Genomic DNA, 23957 nt, shown 5'->3' with positions numbered 1-23957 from the left:
TGGAATCACATGGGGATGTTTGTGACAATAGTGCCATATTGTAAAAAATTAAATTATGAAAAGAAAGTGATTAATCAGTTTGATTTCAACATCACTGATTAATGTTTTTAAAGAAATGTGCTAAAGAATACTTAACCAGCAAATAGGTATACTTCATTGTCAGACTTAATGTGCTGTAGTAGCTGATGCAGTGCTCTAAAATCTTGCAGAACTGGTCCTAATATAGGGCAGTTGAACACTGCTGGAGGTAAAGAATCTAAAACTAAAGCTCCATTATTTTCAGTCACTAAAAAAAATCTTATGGGTGACAACATACCACAAAATAAAGTCTGTTTGCTTGATCAGTAAAAGGTTCAGTGATGTTGACTAATGCAATTAAAAACAACAACACAACACCAATCAGCAGTGTTTCAATTATCTTTATTACTTCAAATTTACACAGCACTCATTTTGCACTGCTCACTGACTCCCGGTGACTTGAGGAAGCACGCTTTTTCTTCAGCATTTCATGACGCTTCTCCTTAGCCTCCTTAGCTCTCTTGGCGAGTAGCCTAGTGTAATCAGCATACTCCTGCTTGGCTTTCTGTGCTCTCATCTTTTTCAGGGCCAAGATTTTACGCTTGCGCTGCAACACCACAGGTGTGACCAGGCGCTGGATCTTGGGAGCCTTGGTCCTTGTCTTCTTGCCTTCTTTTTCTGGGAGTGTCCTCCTGATAACATACTGACGTACATCATCTTCCTTGGACAAGTTAAACATCTTCCTGATCTTGCCAACTCTCTTAGGGCCAAGGCGGCGAGGCACAGTGGTGTCTGTGAGGCCAGGAATATCATTATCACCTTTCTTGATGATGACCAAGTTTAGCACACTGAGCTGGGCATCTACAATGCAGCCACGCACAGACTTGCGCTTACGTTCACCTGTTCTGCGTGGCCTGTAGCAGGTGTGGCCTTTTGAGAGCAGAAGACGCACACGGCCATTTGTCATGACTCCCTGTTTCATGGAGAATCCCTGTTTGTCATTTCCTCCAGAGATTCTGACCACATATCCCTGTAGAAAGGCAACATTGACCACTTAATAACATAGTTAATCAAAATATGACAAAATTCTTTAATATGAATGGTTATCACCAGCCTGATTTTAGCAATAGTAGGACAGTGTATGCATCATGTTTGTAACTGAACAGTGTAATAGGAAAGTTGACATGCTATGCCTGTGTAAGTGGACAGTACCCCTCACAGGCTTCCATTGTTGTCACTCATTTTGCCAAGTTAACTGTGGTTTTTTCTTTCACAAAAAAAATGTCATATTTCTTTCTAAAATTGTGTCATAGCTCTGATTAATTGGTGACAGGACTTGGTGTTGTCCAATTCATGATGGTAATAGGACCAAGTAGAGTCCAATTTGGTCTGTAATCATAAGAGTGATTAACAAAATTGGACAAGCACAAAGCAAGAGTCTGATTTGTCAATCACAAGTATGATTACAGACAGAATTGGATGATACAAAGTCCTGTTACCAATTAATCATCACAAGTTCATTTCCAAAAAAACAAATACACCTAGAACAAATATCTCCAGTGGATACAAGGTCTTTTGTTACAAATTCCTCCATTTTGAAAATTCCCCAGTTTTTCTTTGGATAAGTTGTTGTTGCTTTGGTTGTTGAGATCATTTCTGTAATTGGTGGATTAGCTGAGTGGACTTAGCATGATTGGCTGCTTAAACTGTCTGATTACAGGTGTCCAATTATAGCCAACTGTCTGATTACAACTGTACAGAGTGATTAGTGAAAAATGAAGCTGCGAATGCAGCAATAATATTTGAGGAATTTGTAATGGTTATGATTACGTCTGTAATTGTACTTGTGATCAACAATTTGGACTCCCCCTCTGGGGTCCTCTGATTTTGTTAATCATGTCCATTGAATTGAACAGTATGCATCATGTGTATGTGATGCACATTCAGGGCGTGAAATTGCGCCTAATACAGGCGCCAATACGACTAAATTTTTCACTTTGGCGACCAAATCCTGAAAGTTAGTCGCCAAATTGGCAACTACAACGTTTCATCATAAATTTGCAAAGATAAATCCACGGCAAACTTCCTCGTTTAGTTTGTTTCCAAAACGTAGCACATGCATCTCGATCGATAACTAGACGCCATCTTGGATTTAAATGAGCCTAAACATTGTATATCGTACATCCTAGTGTCCACTTTGTAGCACGTTAAAGATCTCTTCCCTAACTTAATTTTGGGGGGTCTATCTAGAACGCTGACAGCGTAAAGAAAAATTTTGTTTGTCTTTGAAAATGGCGACCAACTTTTTTTGAATTGGCTACCACTTTGAAGAATTTAGGAGCCAAGTGGCTATCAGAAAGAAAAGTTAATTTCACACCCTGACATTTAACCAAGATGACTAGTGTTTTTTTTTTCATGAAAATGTGTAACTGATCACTAGTTTGTTTCTTAAATTTTTTCATAGCATTGATTAATTATGAACATGACTTTAAGTTGCCCAATTCTGTCTGTAATCACACTTGTAACTAACAAACCAGACTCTTGCTTTGTGGTTGTGCAATTCTGTTGATTACTTGCAAGATTACATACTGAATTGGATCCTAATCAGTCATATTATTATTATTACTAAAAACAAATTTGCTAGGTGAATAGGTTACCTGTATTTAAGTTTACAGACACATCATGCTGCACTGTATCTAGATAATAGAGGAAAAGGTTTAAAAATTGACTGACCTTCCATTCCTCACCAAGACATTCAGCACTGCACTCAGCTGAAATACGTTTTTCATAGAAGTTTCGCCTAAACAGGAAAAAACAAAAATGGCTCATTTCTAGAGACAGAGGCAAAGGCTTACTGTGTAGCATGTTAGAATCTGGGTCGCAAGGCTCCAGTTTAACCCCTGGTGGGATGATTTTAATTTTGATCCATGGAAACAAACTAGCTGTAGCTTTTTAAATACTATTATTTTACCCAGGAGCATAAATAGCTAATAGTGAATTATCAGAGAATCTTGACTAAGTGCAAGGTGAAGGGGGAGGGGGGGGCACTGCAATGGTCTAAAATTCCACTGGGGGAGAGTACTGGTACTCCTGAACATTTTATACCAAGGAAAGTGGCCACACTCCAGCCATTAACCCAATGGGAATTATCCTAATATGACCTCAAGTGCCTTTTTTTTAGTGACTATTACTTCACTACAACTGGGTGATTACATTTGAGCAAATATAAACTAAAGCTGGCTTGCATTAATACTAACTAGATATGAAAGCCAGAATCAACATCAACAAAATCTTGTCCATATCTTTACACTTAATATGTCAGGTGTTTAACAAATACTCACAGCTTTTTTTCATCATCAACTTCAATGAGCTTCTGACACCCAGTGGCTGGGTAAGAAATGTTGAGCTAAAAGAAAAAGATAGAAAAAGAGAGTGTATCAAAACCATAGCACACCAAATGATTCCACAGGTTTACCAATCCACACAGCATAAATAAACAACCTGTCAGTTCCATAACTATAACTCAAGGAGTTTATTCTGAAGAAGGCATGGTTTACATTCATGGAAACATTATAAGAGATTCCACATATGGCACAATCCATGGTTTAGAAAAAGTGGTCATATAATTGCCAGCAAAGAGAATGAGCGTGACATTTCAATCTTACTATATAACTTCATCATAGCACAGAAAAGACCTTGAATGTCGTTCCTTTGAAAATCTAAAAGTACTGGACTTTGTTATCGGAAGACTTTACCAGTAATTTAATACTGAACTGGAGAATTTTATAGACTTAGCATTGTCAGATCAGAACAGCCCCTTATCCACTCTGGATGGTTCAAGAGTGCACATGTACTCACAAAACATCAAAATGTCGATCAAATTAATTAACGGTAGGATTCCTAGCGCATTCAAATGTGCTGCACAAGGAAAATTTTAAAAGCGTTAGTCTGAAAAAAAAAAGCCTAATACACAGATCCTTCTCAACGAAATGAACAGTTTGTCCCAGATCATAACTCCTGGGATCAGTTGTCTCTGTTCATTCCTTAATGAAATCTAAAAAATCTAGGATCAGGGAAATCCATCTGCCGGAAAATGAGTCATACATGGAGAGAAGAATATATATATTTTTCATTTTTAACGAAAGTTCCGTAAAGTGGGCAAGGATATGTCACTTTTTATACCTTCATCGTTCGTCTCCTCTTTGACGAGAAGAATCTCACAAGAAGCAACGAAAAGAGAACGAGAAGGACGGTTCGCATGCATTGTGGGTACTCAGGTAAGAAGACAGCCGAAGGGACTGGCAACAACACATGCGTAGTATAATACAAAACAAAGATGGCGGATAGTTTGGATGAGTAGAAGAAAGTTATGTTTGTAGAGTAAAATGTTACACGAGCTTTTGCTGGCCTTATCAGGAGATTCTGGTGGTATCTTTGTACACAAAAAGTTTGCCGGACTTCAGGTTTGAGCTTGTACATGTGCAACTGACCACATGTACATAAATCTTGAAGACCTCTTTGGCGCCAATATTTTCAAAACTTGATAAGTTTATAGGTGAATATTAGCCCACGGGAGGTGTATTTTTTCCATCCTAGGTTGCTACTGATTTGCCATTTATCCATGGGAGTGAAGTTGATCTTCTGAACCGAATCTGCAAACTTGGGACTTACTTCCAAAACTTTCAAACGTTTCGTAGAAAGTATTCGGAAGTTTCACCCTATCTTAAAACGATCAAACGATCCAAAGATGGTAAGCAAAACTATGAAATATTTTATGTTTTTGATATTTTTTAAATCGAGAATTTATTTTAACAGACGGTATTTCTACTACATTGTCTTGTGTCTAGGAACAACTTCAGCAGATTCCTTCGGTTTGTACATCCAGGCATTCTGTACTGGTTTGGACCAGGTCCTGGATTCTTATAGGAAAAGCTTGATCGATTTAGAAAAGCAGGTAATTGGTTTCAGTCATACATGACTGTTGCTAATACCTTTATGTTTTATTGTTTTCTTTAAATGAATATCACAAAGTTCAGTTCTCAAAATCTGTGACAATCATTATGTTTTATTTTGTTATTATAACAGATTCTTAAAGATCCTAAGCTGCCACTGACTTTTATCGAACACAGCTTAGAAAAGGTTTGTTTATTAACCCTTTAACTCCCATGAGTGATTGACATGTATCTTCTCCCTATAATATCCATGCATCATCCAGCAGAAAGGTAATGAGAATATTCAAACTTATCACCTAGAGGTTGTTATTTTGATCTGTTAAAACTAATTTAACTAATTTACAAGAGTATGTGTAGCAGCTTTGGATATAGTTATAGCACTTTTCATGGTGGTAAAGTTTACCAATGATCCTTTCCTATGACATTCCTATCCTTGCAGTATGCAACCGCCGCCTGGTTAGCTCAGTTGGTAGAGCGCCAGTCTGCTGTGCGGGAGGTCGAGGGTTCGAGCCCCAGACCGGACCAACACTCAGGGTCTTAAAATAACTGAGGAGAATGTGCTGCCTTTGTAATTGTACCAGCAAATGGTTAGACATTCAAGTCTTCTCGGATAAGGACTATAAACTGTAGGCCCCGTCTCCTGCATCTTCAGTGTTACATGGTCAGCAGGGGACGTTAAAAAAACCCACACACTTGTCGAAAAGAGTAGGGGGCGTAGTTCCCGGTGTGGTGGTCTATCTGTTGTTTCATTGTACATTTCATGCATGGGCTGGGTGGGTGAGTGAGATCAAATATGGACTGATAGCGGCAGCCAGAGGCGCCTTTATAAGCTGACGTTCGATCTCACTCAATTAGAATTGTAAACCACCTTGAGACAGTATGTGATATGTGCAGTATATAAATACACATTCATTCATTCAAGAAGTTTATCACCATGGACTTAATTAATTGGCTTAGCCTGCCTTAAGTCTCCTGTAGCTCAGTGGTAGAGCATTGGAAGTACTAATCAGAAGGTCGTAGCTTTGACTCCTGATGGGAACACTTGCAGTTTTTTTTCTTTGAGTATGCCTGTGTAACTCACTGAATAACATCTTCTTTCATCCTTGAATATTTTTATCTCACCCTTTTAGTACCAAGCTTTGTTTCCTGCCCTGTGGTCAGTAATAGAACAGATCCAAGCAAGCAAGGTAGTCATGCTTATTTACCAAATGGTTCAATTTTCCAGAATTTGATGTTAGTTCATTTTTGAGTGAGTTTGTGCTAACTTTTAGAAAACATCTCATTTTGATACCAAGTTATCTGGACTTACCGTTATTAACCACTACGAAGAATCTGTCAACCATTGTTATGAGTACTGACTTTTGCCTATTTTCTTCCTGTCAACAGGCTTCAGGATGTCAAATTCTGGACATTTTGTACCAGAGTTGTAACTGTGGAATCCCTGATTTAAGAGATGCATTAGAGAGGTAATATCTCCTCAAATCAACCAACTCTGAGTTTGCCTTGCAACAGGACTTTTGGTGTATCTTTTTTTTTTGTTGAATGATTACACTGGAAGAAGAGGTACTGGTACCAACAAGTGTCACAATGTTTTGGTTTGTTTAGCTGTTTGTTGTGGGGAGGGGGGGGGGAAGACGGGAAACATAACTCTCATAATGCCCATCTCTACCAGGAAGGATATGATAATTAGGGCTGATGCATATGTATAGACAGGGTTGAAGAATGGTGGTTTAAAAAAAAAAGGGAAAGTCTGTGCTACAATCAATTTAACATTGCACAAAGGAGTTTTATGTGTTATAATGATTAGCTTGAAAATTAACGTTGGGCTATGGGGGTTTTCTCTTAGAATCCTGTTTGTATGTCATGGTGTAATGTACCAGCAACTCAGTGCATGGTGTCTACACGGGATTCACATTGATAAGCACAATGAGTTTTTCATCAAGGAAGTTACATCAGAAGATGATGATACATTGGACATACCCGAAGATGGCACCAGCAGTGATCTGGGAATACCTGGTATAACAGGAAGGCAACTTGCTGAAATACTGGTAAGGCCAGGGTCGAAGAGGATTGTGCTTTAATATTAAATAACTTGAAGTGATTATCATGCAATTACTTTAGACAACAAAAAGGTAAGGAGAATTGTAAAATTTTATGTTCAAGAATAATTTCCAAAGTTATGCACAACAAAGGTGATGCCTTTGTTGTGGTGATGTCTTTGTTGTGGTGATGTCAGATCAAATCTAAAAGATGAAATGTTAAGAGAATATTCATGATAGGAATTTCCAGCAATTATCTGTTCCTATATCTTAAAGGCAGGGTGAATTTAATTGGAATTTATGTCTCATTACCTGCATGTCAGGAAGGTGACACCAAGAAACAGACACCAGTGCAATGGAAGTACAGAATAAATGCAGAAATGCTGCCATCTTATATCCCCACAAGAGTGGCTGATAAGGTGAGAAGTGATCGTTTGTGTTTAGCTAACTGTTACAGAGAAGAATCATGTGATACAATATATTTTATACTGATAGACTTTGGTACTGACTAAATTCTTCACAATTTTAAAACTGTTTGGTTTTCCTGTTTAGGTTTTGTTCATTGGTGAATCGGTTGGAATGTTTAAAGGATCAAAGGCAAATAACAATTCTATTTACAGAAGTAAGTCATTTTTTTTATTTGTATTTATTAATAAATAATTTTTGTTGTTTGTATTATTTTTTTCATCACTTAATTGATTGTCATGTGGTGATTTCTAGGTTCTATAATTCAGGATAAAGAGGAAGAATTCACAAGGTCATTATATTCACTTCAAGAAATGCCCAGGTTTAATTTGATGCTGTTTGAAAACGAAATCGACAAGATTAGGTTGTGTGTTGCTGAGGTAAGTTGAGTTCCATCCCAATCTTGCCAATAAACAAGGGCACAGATTATTATATCTGTAGAGAATGTGTATCTCATTATTGAAAATTTCAGTTGTCATGAATTAGTAAGAATTCTTGTTTTATTGTGTCTCCTGCAGCATCTTTGGAAGTTGGTTGTTGAAGATGTGAATCTACTAAAACATTTGCAGGTAAATAAAGCTTGCACGAAAGCTTTGCTAGTTACCTTAAATCTTTTCAGATTTTGCAGATGGTCTTCATCTGCAAGAAAAAATTTCCTTGAATTGAAATGCTGCAAGAGTTTAGAATGGATCTTTAGGTCCAGTGGAAAAAATCTTCACAGCCATGTGTCAAATTGTATCCTCACTCCAAATGTTAAGGAACATTTGTGCAAATCATTTAATGTGTCAGTCCTCTCTGTATACATCAACAGAGGAGAAAATTTAACATTATGTCTTTCTCTATGCTAACATTTTACCACTTGCACAGAAAAGTGCAAAAATCAGATATTTTTTATATCTGAACCTATCTCAACAAAATGATAAAAAAGAATCACCAATTCCTTGACAGCTTTTGTTTTCAAGGTGGGACAGAAATTATTACTGTTATATTTTCAGTCAATTTATTACTTTAAATTTATTAAAATTTTGAAAAACAATAAGCATAGTAATTTTTGTTTTGATCATAGATTTTAAAAGATTTTTTCCTGATGGGAAGAGGAGAGCTGTTCTCAGCATTTATAGAACATGCCAGAGGTTTACTTAAACTTCCTCCATCAGACAACACCTCTCATGGTAGGACACAACTCAATATTTCTAAGATACCTCTACTAAATGTGATCTCCTCATTTTTTGTTTGTTTGTATGCTTTTTTTCTCCCAGAAAGGCAAAGTAGCATTGTTTTATTTTTTGCTTTGATCTTTGCTTCAGATGCCAATGCTGCATTTTTGCAAGTTCTTAGCAAGGTGTGTTGTATAAGTGTTATGTAAGTGAGAGAGAGAGAGAGAACTTTGAAAAAATTGCATTTTGTAGACTGATTGCATAAGGTAGATCTCTATACAATTACAAGATATTCTCTTTCATGCTCTTTAAAAGGAATAGTTTGTCTTATGTTAACTGCATGGCACACCTTTATAATAAGTAAGAAATAGCTAATGTGTATTTTGAATTGATCACTTTTTTCTCTGTGTATAAGAGTTACCAAGCTTTCCCCATCTTTCATTGTAGGCTCTGGGTGTTTGCCAGTAGGGTTGGGAAAATCTTGCAGTTTGATGAACTTCCCCCTATCAGGAGTTCTTTCATTTAAGAAAGGTCATTTTTTGTGTAAATGTTTACATTACTTAAAATTAATGTTTAAAGGGTCATTTTCAGTTTCTTCCAGATGATGATGAAGCTGCCTCTATGTTCACTGTGGTGATTGATGAAGAATGTACTCAAAATGAGAAAAAGAAAAAAGCAGCTTCAGCAGGTAGCCATATGTCTTACTCAAATCTAAGAGTTATTTTAAATATGACTGTTTATGATAAGTTTAACATTTATACTGTTTTTATACTAGTCATTTTATTAAATAATTTGTCAGGATTGTTGTAAGAATTGATCTTAGCACTATACAGGGCACTAGTAACCTAGTTATGTACCTAAAGTAGCCTATGACTTGGGTCATCAATGGGGTCTCAGTCTGCTGCTCACTGGGTTGAACACTTAACCAAGAAATTAGTTTTCTCTTGCTCTACCTGCTTTTTCTCATATCCCAGCTTTCTTACTTTGTATTTGGAACAGGCTGTAAAATTTGATTGTCTAAGGTGCAAATCCTCTGGGGAAGTCCAGAAATTTGGTTTTCCCATTCAAGTGAGAAAAGCTTTTTTCTATTATTTCTCTGTTTGACTTTGCAGATCAGCCAGGTGTGGTTATATCTGGTTGGGACTGTGTCAAGCTACAGTATGATGTACAGTGGCCATTACACATTCTGTTTCAACCTGCAGTACTTGAAAAGTAAGTCTTATGCACAAAAGGTATAATTGTTCTTGCAGTATATTTAAATTATTGCAAAGATGAACATATGGGTAGTCTTTTTTTGTGGTTTTCATTGGGTAATATGGAATTCATGCAACAACTCAAAGCTTGATGCTCATATAGCCAAAGGGAATGTGTAATTCATATTAGGAGAAAATGATGGAACATGAATACATTTTATGGAAACCTCAATAAAATGTAAGACCTTCAAACACAAAGTTATGAATACTTTACAACATGCTGAATGCAGTTTACCAAATTGGAGATTGAAGCTGCAAATTTAGTCTCAAGAATGATTCTCCACTAGCCATGGAGACCAGCTTGGAGCACTGAATTGACATTAAATATGACAAATGGATACCACAAAAAAGGCAGTAGGAAGATTTTTTTTTAAATTGAAAATACAGTGTCCTACTCATGTAAAGTTAAGATATGAGGAAGCTGACTTCTTGTTCTATTTGTGTGTGGGTTTTTTTTTTCTGCAGCTACAACAAGTTGTTCAGATTTTTGTTGAAAGTGAAGCAAACTCAGTTGGATCTTCAACAAGTGTGGGCAGCATACATGGGCACCAAACACTTATCTACTGCACAGCTATCAAATATGACAAAGATCTGGCTTTCAAGGATGCATATGGCCTTCTTGGTGGATAATCTACAGTATTACCTGCAGGTAACTTACTTACAACTTAAAATTTTAATTAAAAGGAAATTCTGGAATTTGCATTACACATATGCATGAGAGTACCAACCAACAAACCTATTATGTTTTTGTTGAAGGCAGGTAAATAGACTCAGGGAATTTGAAAAAGCCAGCTTGCTCATATAGTGAGTTGATGTGAAACACCCCCCTCCCCCCCTCTTTAAAATGGAATTATTTAACTTTGTTTCATAAGGGACCATGATGTTCTCTTGGTTGTGTTGGTATACAGGTGGATGTACTTGAGGCGCAGTACAGTCAGCTTGTGGAAAAAATCAACAGCACTAGAGATTTTGAGTCCATCCGTTTGGCGCATGATAACTTTCTTACAACATTGATGGCTCAGTCTTTTTTACTCATGAAACCGGTTAGTTTTCATATATAAATCAAACATTGATAATATATAGATTTAGTCAAGCCTAAAAGTGGAGCTTGCATTTTTTTTTCCTGCACGTCTCATTAGGGCACAACGCCTTGCCCTGGCTAGGACTAGAATCCAGGTCATCCAACTTGGAGCCCAGTGCACTGACCACTGGACTACTTAACAAAGTCGTGACGTTGGCGTGCCCGGCGTACAGTTGACCATGCATGTTAAAAGTAGCACCTTGTACAGTCGTACAGTCGTACTACCAAATTTTTTCAGCTTGATGGGTTACTACTATTTTGTATAATTATGGGGCTATGCTCTGCGAGCTCCACTATAATAAGAGTGAAGTAAATGATTGTCGACTGAGAAGCTGTCAATTGTTAAACAAGTTCTCTTTGTCAGCACCTAAAGAAATGTACAGAGAACAGTATGGAGAATATGTATACTGATGTTAGGGTGTAAGAGATGGGAACTAATTTGGCACAGAGCACTTCCAGCTCTAGATAAAATGTGCCTTAAAAAAAAAGCATAGTATGCTTTTTTTTTTTTCCCCAGGTTTTTCAATTTTTTTTCTTATCATTATTGGTGTGCTCTTTGTGATTGACAGGTGTCACACTGCCTTGATGAGATCCTGAACTTATGCCAATCATTCAGTGCGCTTCTTCTTCAGACAGGCAGTAGTGGTCTTGCTAAGAGAGAACTGAGCCAGATTGACAACATTACTAAGGTATAGGCTTAGTGACAAAATAGAAAGGCAGTTTATTTCAATTTTACAATTCTTGAATAAAGTCCATTATGGGTTTGAACAAGTGCTTTTTCATTCTGTAACTCTATCATTGAGTTACAGAATTCTAAATTAGTGATGGTGTGACATGCACCATAATGAGGTTAATATTGGTGAATAAAAAGCGATCTGTGTTTTAAATCATTTTTCTTTTTAAGCCGAACATTGATGGGAAATTAATTTGTAAACAAATACTTATCTCACTGGAAACTTCTTTCCTTCTCTCCAGACATATGAGAGACAAACAGTTCTTTTGTTTCAAATCTTGTCAAGTGTTCGGAGCCATCAAGCAAGTCCTCACTTGGCTCAGTTGCTCCTGAGAATTGACTTCAATAAACATTTTTCATCCTCCACATTCACAAATTCATCAACTGCAGAAGCAACCAGGTAAGACAAAGACCTTTGGTTGACAATAGGTTACCCATTGTATTTCCGTGTGATCTCTATATGGCCGTTAATAAACCCATCATACTCATAACCCTAACCCTAAGCATCATACTCAGAATTAGCTTTATAACGTGAATGAAATCATGCTTTGCTTTGTTCAATTGCATCCTCATTGGCTAAGAGTTTGTAAATTAATGCTAAGCAAAGCAGAAAGTTGGCAGGTCTGCGATTGTTTTTGTCTCAGAAAAATGCACTCTTACTTGTTTATTTCAAATTGCACTTGAGGTTATCTGTCTTCTCTGGAATTTTGGGTTCAATTTCATTCGTTTCCTCACTTTAACATGACATTTTCCTTAGGTGATAATGAATTTGATGTGCTATTGTTCATCATAGTAGGGGATACTTAGAAAGAAACCTGCAGTGTAATACATGGGAAAGTAAATCTTAGATTGCAACAAAGGAAACTAAACAAATTTGGAGAAATTGATAGGGGATAATTAAGATCATAGAGAGCCAACTTTTTTATTGTTTTGTCCTCAGCATAACAGAAATCTCTGGCTAAGTTTGATTGTTTGAAAATCAAGACCTTCTATGTCTGGATATAACTTCTACACAGTTCAAGAGCCCACCAATATTTACAGCTCATTACAAAGAACTGCAGATTAAAATGCTCATGACAATCTAAGGATAGAAGAGAGTAAGATTACTCTTTCTTGGATACGTGTTTAATTTTGTGCTTTACTGGGCTTTGTAAGTTAAAGAGAAAAAAAAGAGGGTAAATATATTTGTAAGATGTGACAAAGCAATAACGTCTGAGTAAAGTTGAAAATTTCCTGAGCAAGTCACTGGACAGAATAATTACAGACCTCCAAAGAATCATGCTGTGCTCCCATCATTTTGTGTTAGAATACACTCCACCTGATCCTAACAGCTCCCACAAGGTTTGGAAGGGAAGGGGGGAGGAGAGGTTCTTTGCTCTGGTTGAGAGCACAATAAACCCATTGGTTACACCTTCCCAACCTCTCATCTGAAACCTAAGTTTGGAATTGGCTAGTTCCCAGGCTGTTGCCCATGCTTTTGCACCCCCTTCACACAATGCTTTGAACCATTTTGTTTGTTTGTGATATGCTTCTCTTACAGATCTCAAACACTTTAAACTCCTTAAACTGCTGTTAAAATCAAGAGCAAAACAAATACACAACTTTCTGCAAATGAGGTTTTAATGGAGCATTGTTTTCTATTTATAACTATTGAGAAAAAATCTTTGTTCCTCCTAAAAATACAGTTTTTAATAAATAAAATTTTTCACGACACACGAGTTCAATGATGCAATTTTAAATTTTACCATGATATGTCTTGGTTTAAAATTGATTTTGGCTTACTTTAGTTTCAAATGTAGACGTTATCTCATGAAGTGATATGAAAATGACATAATCTAAAAATTATTAACCTCTTTTTCAAGAGGGAATTCAGTTGTCTTTTATTCAGTAATTTTTACCCTTGTGCTGACAAGTACAAACATTAAATTGAAAGTTGTTGACCAGTTACTGATCCTTGTGGCTTCCATATCTTTCTCTATGGTTGCTGTGTAACCAAAGTAGTAGTTGTAGTAGAGGGTCAATCGACAGGGCCATATTTAGCATTGCAAAACAAGGAGATATGCACCTATCAATCCACCTTTGTTTGGTAGTTAGTGTGCCTGCTGTGAGAGCAGGGTGTCAAGTCCCTATTTTTTGGCTTGCTTCCTATTTTCTCAACCACAGTTCATAGCTCTCAGAGAGCTATGAACTGTGGTTGGTTTGGTTGCAGTAAAAATTTGTCCAAACAACATCTGGATCCATAATCTGACCTGTGTTGAGAGTGATGATTTTCCATTGAAAGAGGTAGACCTCTGTAACTGAATGTGCATTTGATGGTGAAAGAAGTTTCAGACCACAGACTGGCGACTTATATCAATGTTACACGAAAACTGTTGGCACACAGTGATGTGTGCTTGATGATGTTATGTTTCACATGAAACACTGTTGTTTTGTGATATTTGAAGTCATCTTCTTACAACACTGCACAATTCTTGCTCCCATCCACTCCATCTACAAGAAGGTTAACTGTTGATCTAATAAAACAACAACAAAAAGAAAAAAGATTAAGGGTATAAAAAGGAAGGAAATTAATAAGTACATTTAGCTGTTAGAGGACAGCAATTGAAAACTATTCAAATAAACATGAAAAGTTGTTTCTAAATGATACCTGTTTAGAGCTAAGTGACTTCTAACCAGATCACCAGTAGCAAGAGCTGATAGCAATGATAACTCTCCAGCAAGAACAGTGCCACATATAATTTGTGCTAATTTTGTTGAATTTTTCCCTGGCTCTGATTTGTTTGGCCCACGGACACCAAGCATCTGAAAAAGAAAAGGGGCAACACTGCAGGAGACTGTAAGGAAATTAAATCTGAAAAAGGCATACTGGCAAGTCATGGTGAAGACAATAAAATGTTGCCACTGGTCAATTTGGGCCCCTTGTAACACTTTCCTTGGTGTTTTCAATCATATAATGATAAAAATAGTCAGAATCATTAAAAAATTTTAGTGCCTTTTTGGACAACTCAGAACAAGGAAATGAGTTATTGACAGCAAACACTTTGTTTTGTAAACCTCTTAGACTTTAAGAACTAAGTTTTGGTAATCCTTTCCTGTAAGTACCTTTACTGGCACAGATTTTTTTGTTGTAAGGACAAATAATTTAAGCATTATACCATTAAAAAAAAAAGTCACCTTGAGACAAGCAGACTGAGGGCCCAACACAGTACCTCCTCCTACTGTACCAACCTCAAGTGATGGCATTGTACAGCTGATCACAGAAAACAAAAGACTCGAAATTAGAAAGACAGAGGAGATATGCAAGTCATCTAGAACTTGATTTTTGGTACAAATTAGTTCACCAGAGTCACAATCATCTTGAGGAATGGCTAGTTTGTCTGTGGATTCAAGTCTCGCTCTCCCCCCCCCCCCCCCAAAAAAAAAAAAAAAGCATTACCTAATATAAAGGTCTTCTTTGGTTGCTCCACATGGCTCAAACAGAGTGATACAGTTGCTGCTTGAAACACACTGTGCAGGATCCTATTAAAAGTAAGATGTAATCTTAAGACATTTTCTGTGGCATTTTTAACTTGCTTGCAATCTGCACTAGTTTGTAAGCAAATATTCAGTGTGAAAAATTAGTTTTTGACATTCAATAAGTCTTCATTCCACTGAAAAATGCATTTATATCTTTTTTTTTTTCTTTTCTACAAAAAAATGGTCATTTGCACTAGTTGAACCATCATAGAATATCTATTTTTTTCATCAGGGATATCAGGAAATCTGAGAAGTGGAGAAAACAATTACAACAGCAAGGCATTGTAATCAGCATTGACATTAAAATCAACAATAATGTTGCAAATTCTGATTTGTACCCTACTTAGAGAAAAGTAAATTGATGCATTTTGGCTAAATAATAATACCTGGCCTGTAGCTATAAATATTGCTGTTACTATGTTAGCTGCATGAGCATTAAATCCTCCAATGGCCCCAGCCATAGCAGAACCAACCAGATTTTTATTGATGTTCAGTTCCGAGAGTGTGGAGACTGTTGTTTTCAAAACCTGGAAGGAAGAAAAGTAAATACCTTACACCTTACCCAAAATACTTCTAGGCATTTGTATTCTTCTCAAAGGTTCCCTTCCATGGGGAATGATGAATTTACATTTATCACTGAAAGGTCAAATGGTACAGACTACTTAAAGATGTTCCTACTCTAAATTTGTTTTTCCAATCAAATTTTGATAGCATACTTTTTATGGCACTGAGAAGGTAAGTAACGCATACACACCTTCTGTACAATATGCCCTGGGATTATAGCCTCACAAACAACAGACTTCCCTCTGCCTTCAATCCAGTTAATAGCTGTGGCTTTTTTATCTGTACAAACATTTCCACTCAAGCTCAACACTTCGAGAGTAGGAAAGTGTCGTTGTAAGCAAGAGAGGGCTTTTTCTGTTCCCTATCACAACAAAATTATAAAAAATTAACCAAATACTAGCATGTCTTTTATTCTTTATGCTTGTTTACTGAATTATGGAATTAAATGGATACAGATGGTTAATATGTAATTGTAATAATTTAAGATTTCTATTACCTTTGATACCATGTTCATCCCCATTGCATCTCCAGTTGATGCAACAAATCTAATGAATAACAAGCGCCCTGCAATTATTCCTTTCACTGACTGCAATCTGGCAAACCTGCAAGTTATATTCATCAATTAGAATCATCTGTCTAGAAGAATACATTGAACTAGTCTACAAATTTATACTAATCATTTATTTCAACTTAGATCCATTAATGGGAGTCATACATTGTTGGTACCATCCCCTGGAAAACAGATCAGTTTGGAGAAGCCTGTACCCCTCCCCTTCCTTCCAGACAAGACTTTGATTTGATGACACCAAAATTTGGGGATATGCTGTGCCATCATAAGATCCACAAAATTACTCTCTTCTAGGGCTAGAGACCTGGATCAGACTAGAGTCCAAAAATTGAAAATTCTAACTCTTATAATCTGAAATTCTGGACCTACCTGCTTGTGCTGTCAAACTCTTTCTTGATTTCCATAAAATTTTTCTCCTCCTCCAACCACTGCTTTGCATTACTGTAATTCAATGTTAAATCAAAAACTAAATACCTTGAAATGACAACATTTGTTTTCTTTAGCATGAATTCCTTGTAATGTTAGTTTTACAATAATTTTGATATTCTTCACTTATTTAGACAAGGCTAGGATCTGACTTGAAAGTATTAGATATTGAAAAGTAAAGAAACGTGATCTAATTATATTGATTACTTGTAGTTGAACATGATACAAGGAATTTACCTGGCAAGGAATGCAGAAGGAAATCTTACTGCAGGACCCCTGGTCATACCATCTCCAAACACTGAACTGCGAACACCACCACTCAGCTGAGAAACAAACCAACGTCATTACAAATGCAACTTTACTGAATCTGTAATTGTTTTTAAAACACTGTAATGCTCACACAGCCACAAGGCTTCAATTCATGAAAACAAAATCTTCTTGGTTACTCAAGAAAGTCTTTTAAAACAAGTTGAAGAATCAAGACAGAGATATCACACTGTCACAGCTGGATTGCAAATCTAAGTCTCACTTCTTGTGAATAAAATTAGTTCATTTTAAACCATAATGAGGATGAAGTGGTGTGGTTCAACATGCAGAAATTGCAAATTAAAGAAAAGTTATCAAACTGGAAAATTACCATGAGAGCTCGACAACCACGATTAGTGCTTGCTACCAGACACCCTTCTGTAGTTGCCATGGGTACATGATAATTCTCTCCATCTAGCAAAAGAGGGCCAGCAACACCTACAGGAACAGGCATGTAACCAATGACATTTTCACAACAAGCTCCAACTACCTGAAATAGAAAAAAAAGGACAGATGTCAGTTTGATATTAAGAGTAAATTCTCTAGGTTCAAACAGCAAAAATTACAACTTACATCAGAGTAGTTGTAATGGTCACAGGGAAGATCAGACAAATCGGTAGCAGATAGGAGTTTCTTTGACACCACACTGCGCCTGAAAAATGTTTCAAATGAACACAAATCAATGTCTAATGAATGCAGTAGTGTTACTATCACATACTGGGGTTATCACCCTTTTTGCAGTAATTATTTTTTAAACCTCTGGAAAATATCCCTTAATGACTTGATCATGTTACACTGATCTGCTTCATTTTGTTAAATTTTCAGTGGTTTAAGCAATATTGAAGTCTGATTGCATGGCTTGGATCACAAAGGTAAGAGTAATATTTTCACTGTGTATGAGATAAAAAATATATTTCAGCTTAAGAAATTTGGAGGCTTTCATTATTTTTCCTAGAATTGCACAACTGCCCTCAATCAGGCCATCCTATAGTTTTGTTTCATTGGAGTGTTAGCAAAAGTCTCTTTGTACCTGATTCTCACTGCCCGTGCTGGATCTTTCAGAACCTTTTCAAGCTGATGACCAGGAATGGTTTTACTCTCTACCAACATCTGGATTTCTTTGTCAGTCAAGTCTAACACTCCATCCTGTTTAGAAACATATATCAAGAAACAATCAATTTTAAATGGTTTGCACTTTGCTAATAACAAAAAGTAGTCTTGTAACTCAGGTTTTGAAAAAAACAAACTTAGACATACCGGTTGTTTCAGCATCAGCTTGCATTCCTCCAGAGTACGTGCTTTGTATTCCACTCTTGGAGGACTACTGTCCAACCTGACAAGCACTGGGGAACACTTAGCATCATCACTTGAGTGGCACTCACTACAATGACCTTCACTAACTGTTCTCCTTCTATCACGGACCTCTAATTTTGTTCTAGAACTAAGATCCTGAGATTGTTCTTGATTTTCCTCCTCTACAGCCTCTTTTCTGGGCAAGCATACAGGCTCAGATCTTGTTTCAGCAGTCTTTTCAGAAGCTATGCTTTCTTCACTTGATTTAACTGATTCTTGTTCACTCCTATCTATGTCTGTGTGAGTGATGAAGGATTCCTGAGGTTCCATGTGAGTTTGCTCCACATGCTCATGCATTCTGTCCCCACTATACATAAAAAATCTTACTACCAAGCCAATTCCAAAAACTAAAGCAACAATCTGTAAAAGAATAACATAAATTGAGTTAAATCTAAGCAAATCCATGAAAAAAAATTAAAACTTAAGATATAGCATCATTACTACTGTAGTTACTGATATGAATTACTCAGGATTCTTTCATCACCTGTTCAGTATTTCCAGCTAAGAACCTGTGAAGTAAGAAAATGATTGTGAGATAAATTACATAGATTTACATAATTTTCTTCATATTTTTTCTTTAGCTCACTGTCACTGGGTCTATTTGTTAAAATATCATATAAATAGAGCCAAACTTTGCAAGCATCACTGCAGACTTCTTTCAGGTTCGTCAATTTGAATGAGCATATTTGACTGGAGAGGAGTTCAGTTCATTTGCCCTCTTGTTTAATTCTTAGTCCTGAGTATGAAATTCAATGCTGTATTTTAGGGTAATTCTTCTTGACCTTTGTCATGAAATGCAAATACCTTTTAAACCAGTCTTCTTCAAGTGGAGTAGTCCTAAAGGAATTTCCACTGTTATCACCACTTCTAGTCATAACCCATCGGTGCAGATGAACAAACATTAATCCTGTAGACTAAGAGGAGTATCGCCACAAATTAAATCACATACAAGATACTATAATTGGGTACATATACTCACTTTAATACTCACTTTGTATATATTGAAGGGGGTTTTAAAATATCATAGGAGCACTCCTCAGCTAGCTATTGACACTCATGACTGATGTCAAAACAACTCTTACAGGTATTAGAAAATCAATGTATAGCTCTCAGAAATCATCATGTATACCCTCCCACCTAGGTTATTTAAAACTGACTTGAGCAAGGAAGCTGACAACCACTTGGTAAAGCAATCTTTGCACATGTAGCATTATTGTATAAACAGAACTCTTTCAGGAGGGGGTATATTCAATACTCTACATAGTTTTATATTGAAGGTATATTAATTTAGGTGTCAAAAGTACTCTACAATTGCTTTGGTTTCAAGTTGCTTTACTTTGCTGCGTGATTGATCCAGAACACTTGGTCCACTTCAATAACTAATCACACTCTAAACTGAAAACAATGGTAGCTTGCTTCTTGCTTTACTTGTTTTTACTTTGAGAACTCCTTTGCTCTGTGTAATATTTTCCTTTGTTCTAAGTGGCCCTTTAAATAAATTCCATTGGTTTTAGTTTTACAACACTCAGTTGAAAATCACTCAAATATTGGCTTTCATAGAATGCTTCAGCCATATCACTGTAAGGTAAAGAAAAGAAACATCACTTAGCCTTACCATTATAAGTTTAACCTGCTGCACCACAGGGTTTGGCTCAAGTTCCTCTTCTGAGGTATCCGAAGATTCCAACTGCCATCTTGGTTTGCTATTTCCTCTTCCTGTGCATAACTGAAAAATACATATAACAGGTTTTCAGGCTTAACATTAAACAGGCTTAATACCTTCTTGTCTTTTCCTAAGGAGGGAAAATTAGTGGTTCATTTTGATGTTATTATAAAAACAATTCAGGGAACTACTTGAAAAAAAATTGATGAAGATTAACTGTTTTTGCTAGAAAAGGTTCATATTGTCAATTTTATGGAAAATTATTGCTGTGTGCCTGTTTTTGTTGAGACAATAAAAAGTTTGACATTTCACTTTAGTTTCAAGCAAATCCAAACAAAATTAATCTCTCTGGGACTTGAAATTGCATACAGCTTAACATACAAAAAGCTTCCTGTATTCATACCTCAAGAAACAATGACAGACAGGCAGGAAAAAAGGTCATAAATAACATGTAATGAGTGATCAGTGATAAACATCCAAATTGACAAATGGTCTCCAGCTCAGTGACCCCTGCCAAAAAAAAAAAGAAAAAAATGTAACAAATTTATTACTTAGAAAATTATGCAAAACAGAATTTTTTTTCCATGAGTGTTGCCAAAATAAAAGCATAAATTTAATACACATCAATATAAATAAAGAAAAGTGAGAAGTGGTTTTGCCTTGTGGCTAATAAGATAAACTCTTCCATGAGAAGTCTTGGTTTGAATCCTAGCTAAACTACAGATATTGTTTTGCATTCTTGGGGAATACACTTTTCTCTCAGAGTGCATCTCCCATCCAGGGGTACATATGGGTAGCAAGGAGCTATCAAGAAAACTTGTTTTTGTTTTTGTTTTTCTGTTTTAAAAAGGAGAAGGAATATTTAACTAAGACTGTACACTGCACAAACCTGAAAGGGTTCCTATACCAATCACCAAAGTACCAACAAGCGTATTGAGGGTTACAGTTGGACCCAGGTAGCAAATACTTTCTGCAATCCTGCCAGGAACAGCATCCTAAAAAGTTACAAGGAATTTAAGTCAATATTAAATAGAGGTTAATAAATCAACTTAAACAACCTAAACATAGATCTGAAAATTTAATGCTCCATTGCAAATACCCCCTTTCTTACAGCCATTGTAACTTCAAAAATGTTAAAAATTTCTTGTTTACTCTATAATATATCCTCTGCTCCTGTTGCCATGGTGTCAGTCCCTGCTACTTACTATAGTACTGTCACAACTTCAACTTTACCCTTATTTGGATTAAAACAATATAACATACAACAATATAACTATATTTGCTCTGATGGGCTATTATGTTCAAAACATCAGCTTCAGAAAACTTTAAATGGTAGCCAAGTTACATTATTAATTCAGTCCATTACACTAAATTATCAATTTGTAATATACACCAAACTCCTCCCATACTTTTCATGTTGTCAGTTCAAATAAAATGCAAAATATTGCGACTTCTTCAACACACCTACACTACCCTTTTCTCACTCTACATCTTGCATACCAACTGAAAGCCAGCCATATACTCACATAAGTTGAAGATTGAAGAGTGTGCTTCACTAAGGAACTGGCTGTATTGAAGTCACTTAGAAGAAAGAAATATGGTAGAGCCTCCCTACAAAAGTAAACAGTCTGAATATAACTAGAAGCTGTTGACTGTTGAACAAATTCCCCTTGTAGCACCTTAGGAAATGTATAGAACATGCAAACTGATGTCAAGGTGTGAAGGGTAGATAATATCTCACTGACTCCTTAAGTGAAAGTGAAAGTCAAAAATCAGTATCACAGAAAAAAAGATCATGTGATCTATGCTTAACCCACTGGAAGGAAACAAATAGTTATCATTGCCAGACATTTGGCAAAACACACCCTTACATTTCTGGAATCATCACATCTTTGATAACCCATTACAACATAGAGTTTGCAACTTTGACAGGAAAATATTAAATAAAACATTAGGTTTAAATAAACATTTGTTAGAGAGTTCATGAATCATCTCCAGAGCCTCACCTTACAACCCAAAAATCTCTACCATATAAATTAGCCACTATAGAACCAAACACTAGACAGGAAAAGACTGCAAACACGGATACAAATCCTAAAAATAAAAACGAAAAAATGGCTCAAGACATTTTATTTGGGATAAATTGAGTTTAATCAATGAAACACTTCTAGAAATAAAAAAAAGGTATTGAAAACAGCTGTAGCTTATTCCAACAAAGCTGCAAAACAGAACAAAGAATTTTAAAAAGACTGACATCACTATGAATATCAGCCTGCTTCAAGATGGCTTTTTTTTTGTATCACTTTGACTGTTAGACTCAGGATAAAGCATTAAAATCAAAATTGTATCTACTTGTAGAGATGACTATCTTACCTAAAATATATGAAGACCCTTGATGAATAAGCTTTTTACATTGAAGATAAATGCACACAAGAGCAAAGAAATAACTTGTCGGGCCAACATGTAAGCCAGCTGGTAAAGATATCTAAAATTAAACAAAATGGCAAATATCACCAAATCGTACCTAAAATACCTGCTAAATTCTTCACATTAACCTATATGTTTACTCAAATATTCAAATTGTCTGGATTTATATGAAGATTACACAAGCAAATAAGCAATAGTGTTGTATCGGATTTGCCATCTGATCGTGTGAAAATGAAATTTGCCCTGGAGGTCCACACTCCTCTCTTAGTTGAGACAAATGAACCAAATTAGGACAGTAAAATTCTTATATCAGATTTGCTCCAACCTGTTCATAACATTTTTGTGACAATGATTAGGGCGGAAATTTCAAATAATACGTTCACACCTACAGTAATTCCAATGGCTATCAATTTACCAAACTGTAAATAACATCAGGATGTAGCCACTGACAGTATATTGAACAAATGCAATTTCTTTTGTGTTACTCCACAAACTCCCTTCTTTGGTAAATTACACACTTGGTGAAATGTTTATTAAAAGCAATTACCTAAAATAATTGCTTTCTCAAGTCCTTGACAACCAAATAAAGCTTTGAGGGGGTTTCTTACACTGCTTCCTAATCAAGATGACGATTTCCGCTACATTAAAATCTGCACACCGCAAATGAGATTAGCTTATGGCTATAAATTCACACTATTCAAACCATTTCCTTAAATGTTTTTTGAGTGATTTCCTTGTTCGTTCAGTAGCACGAAATTAAACTGGTTACCTGGAAAATTTTTCATGAAGTGAAAGGGCATAAATCATATCCTGACATTCGATGTAAATACTTGTGGATATCTTAATTGTAAGCTTTTCATTTAGTCACGACATGACCAGTAACAAAAGAAAGCCCTCCTAATAGGACGTTTTTTGGATTCTATCAGACCTACTTGCCACATAAAATATAAATTTTGATTGAAAAATTAATTGAATTCAGTCATTCATATTTCGATAATTCTGAAATAATCTACTAACCTTCTGGCCGGAACTTTCGACTAGGTCTTCCGAAGAATGTGTTGCATCGTATATATTCAAACTTAACAAACAAACAGTTCCAGTGATGCAGACTAACAAAACTTCAACAGGATGATGAGAGCACTGCTTACCATGGTAGTAAAACAGGCTTGAAATTCCACTTTGCGACATGAATTTTTTTTTTTAACCAAAAAACGCGCAACACTTGAAGTTTACTCCCTGCCTTCCAGCATGTTATGTCAGGCGACGTGGCTGGTTACCAAGCTGATATGACGCAACTCAGGGGGTAAATCCCCTTGTTATTTTTAGCATCAAGACACTTCAGAGGCAAAAAATTTGCCTGGAATCGGATTATTTTTGCCATATACGTTAAAATTTCTGATATTCGTATTATTCCCCTGAAAAAGAAACCAAAAGTA

At 36.1% G+C, this 23957-nt stretch overlaps 3 protein-coding genes across 3 annotated transcripts; 1 reads left to right on the top strand and 2 right to left on the bottom strand.

Annotated features, from left to right (window-relative positions):
* Positions 1-403: 403 nt before the first annotated feature.
* LOC131784407 (small ribosomal subunit protein eS6) lies at positions 404-4281 on the bottom strand. The gene is made up of 4 exons (XM_059101226.2): positions 4201-4281; positions 3360-3424; positions 2752-2818; positions 404-1048 (listed from the first exon to the last, which is right to left on the bottom strand). The coding sequence occupies exons 1-4, from the start codon at positions 4276-4278 to the stop codon at positions 446-448; spliced, it is 813 nt and encodes a 270-aa protein (XP_058957209.1). The 5' UTR covers positions 4279-4281; the 3' UTR covers positions 404-445.
* A 62-nt stretch (positions 4282-4343) lies between these two features.
* On the top strand, positions 4344-13449 carry LOC131784322 (gamma-tubulin complex component 4-like). The gene is made up of 20 exons (XM_059101127.2): positions 4344-4481; positions 4615-4768; positions 4866-4972; positions 5104-5157; positions 6101-6157; positions 6357-6436; positions 6817-7018; positions 7333-7428; positions 7562-7631; positions 7730-7854; positions 7993-8043; positions 8541-8646; positions 8782-8816; positions 9223-9319; positions 9744-9843; positions 10350-10533; positions 10793-10927; positions 11535-11654; positions 11941-12098; positions 12639-13449. The coding sequence occupies exons 1-20, from the start codon at positions 4404-4406 to the stop codon at positions 12658-12660; spliced, it is 2031 nt and encodes a 676-aa protein (XP_058957110.2). The 5' UTR covers positions 4344-4403; the 3' UTR covers positions 12661-13449.
* A 374-nt stretch (positions 13450-13823) lies between these two features.
* LOC131784312 (3-hydroxy-3-methylglutaryl-coenzyme A reductase) lies at positions 13824-23942 on the bottom strand. Its single transcript, XM_059101117.2, has 22 exons — positions 23539-23942; positions 22468-22579; positions 22101-22188; positions 21621-21705; positions 20984-21089; positions 20498-20604; positions 20047-20157; positions 19236-19345; positions 18916-18940; positions 18336-18791; positions 18109-18224; positions 17652-17730; positions 17410-17568; positions 17010-17095; positions 16716-16787; positions 16275-16380; positions 15969-16139; positions 15601-15741; positions 15135-15217; positions 14873-14948; positions 14346-14500; positions 13824-14211 (listed from the first exon to the last, which is right to left on the bottom strand). The coding sequence occupies exons 1-22, from the start codon at positions 23707-23709 to the stop codon at positions 14151-14153; spliced, it is 2676 nt and encodes an 891-aa protein (XP_058957100.2). The 5' UTR covers positions 23710-23942; the 3' UTR covers positions 13824-14150.
* Between the last annotated feature and the right edge of the window lie 15 nt (positions 23943-23957).

This window comes from Pocillopora verrucosa, chromosome 4 (genome assembly GCF_036669915.1).
Source record: "Pocillopora verrucosa isolate sample1 chromosome 4, ASM3666991v2, whole genome shotgun sequence".
Classification (NCBI taxonomy): domain Eukaryota; kingdom Metazoa; phylum Cnidaria; class Anthozoa; order Scleractinia; family Pocilloporidae; genus Pocillopora; species Pocillopora verrucosa.
The sequence above is the reverse complement of the archived record's forward strand: the minus strand, read 5'-3'. Positions and strand labels throughout refer to the sequence as shown.

What these genes read in the sequence shown, in the direction of transcription:
- LOC131784407 (XM_059101226.2), bottom strand. Translation starts at nt 4,278, where the DNA reads ATGCGAACCGTCCTTCTCGTTCTCTTTTCGTTGCTTCTTGTGAGATTC. An exon ending in AGAGGAGACGAACGATGAAG is followed by an intron (nt 3,425 to 4,200) that starts GTATAAAAAGTG and finishes TTTTTCTTTTAG; the next exon opens with CTCAACATTTCTTACCCAGC. An exon ending in GTTGATGATGAAAAAAAGCT is followed by an intron (nt 2,819 to 3,359) that starts GTGAGTATTTGT and finishes TTTCCTGTTTAG; the next exon opens with GCGAAACTTCTATGAAAAAC.
- LOC131784322 (XM_059101127.2), top strand. Translation starts at nt 4,404, where the DNA reads ATGTTACACGAGCTTTTGCTGGCCTTATCAGGAGATTCTGGTGGTATC. An exon ending in GATCAAACGATCCAAAGATG is followed by an intron (nt 4,769 to 4,865) that starts GTAAGCAAAACT and finishes TCTTGTGTCTAG; the next exon opens with GAACAACTTCAGCAGATTCC. An exon ending in AACAGATCCAAGCAAGCAAG is followed by an intron (nt 6,158 to 6,356) that starts GTAGTCATGCTT and finishes TCCTGTCAACAG; the next exon opens with GCTTCAGGATGTCAAATTCT.
- LOC131784312 (XM_059101117.2), bottom strand. Translation starts at nt 23,709, where the DNA reads ATGTCGCAAAGTGGAATTTCAAGCCTGTTTTACTACCATGGTAAGCAG. An exon ending in GTCTGTCATTGTTTCTTGAG is followed by an intron (nt 20,158 to 20,497) that starts GTATGAATACAG and finishes TGTATTTTTCAG; the next exon opens with TTATGCACAGGAAGAGGAAA. An exon ending in ACCATTACAACTACTCTGAT is followed by an intron (nt 17,569 to 17,651) that starts GTAAGTTGTAAT and finishes TTTCTATTTCAG; the next exon opens with GTAGTTGGAGCTTGTTGTGA.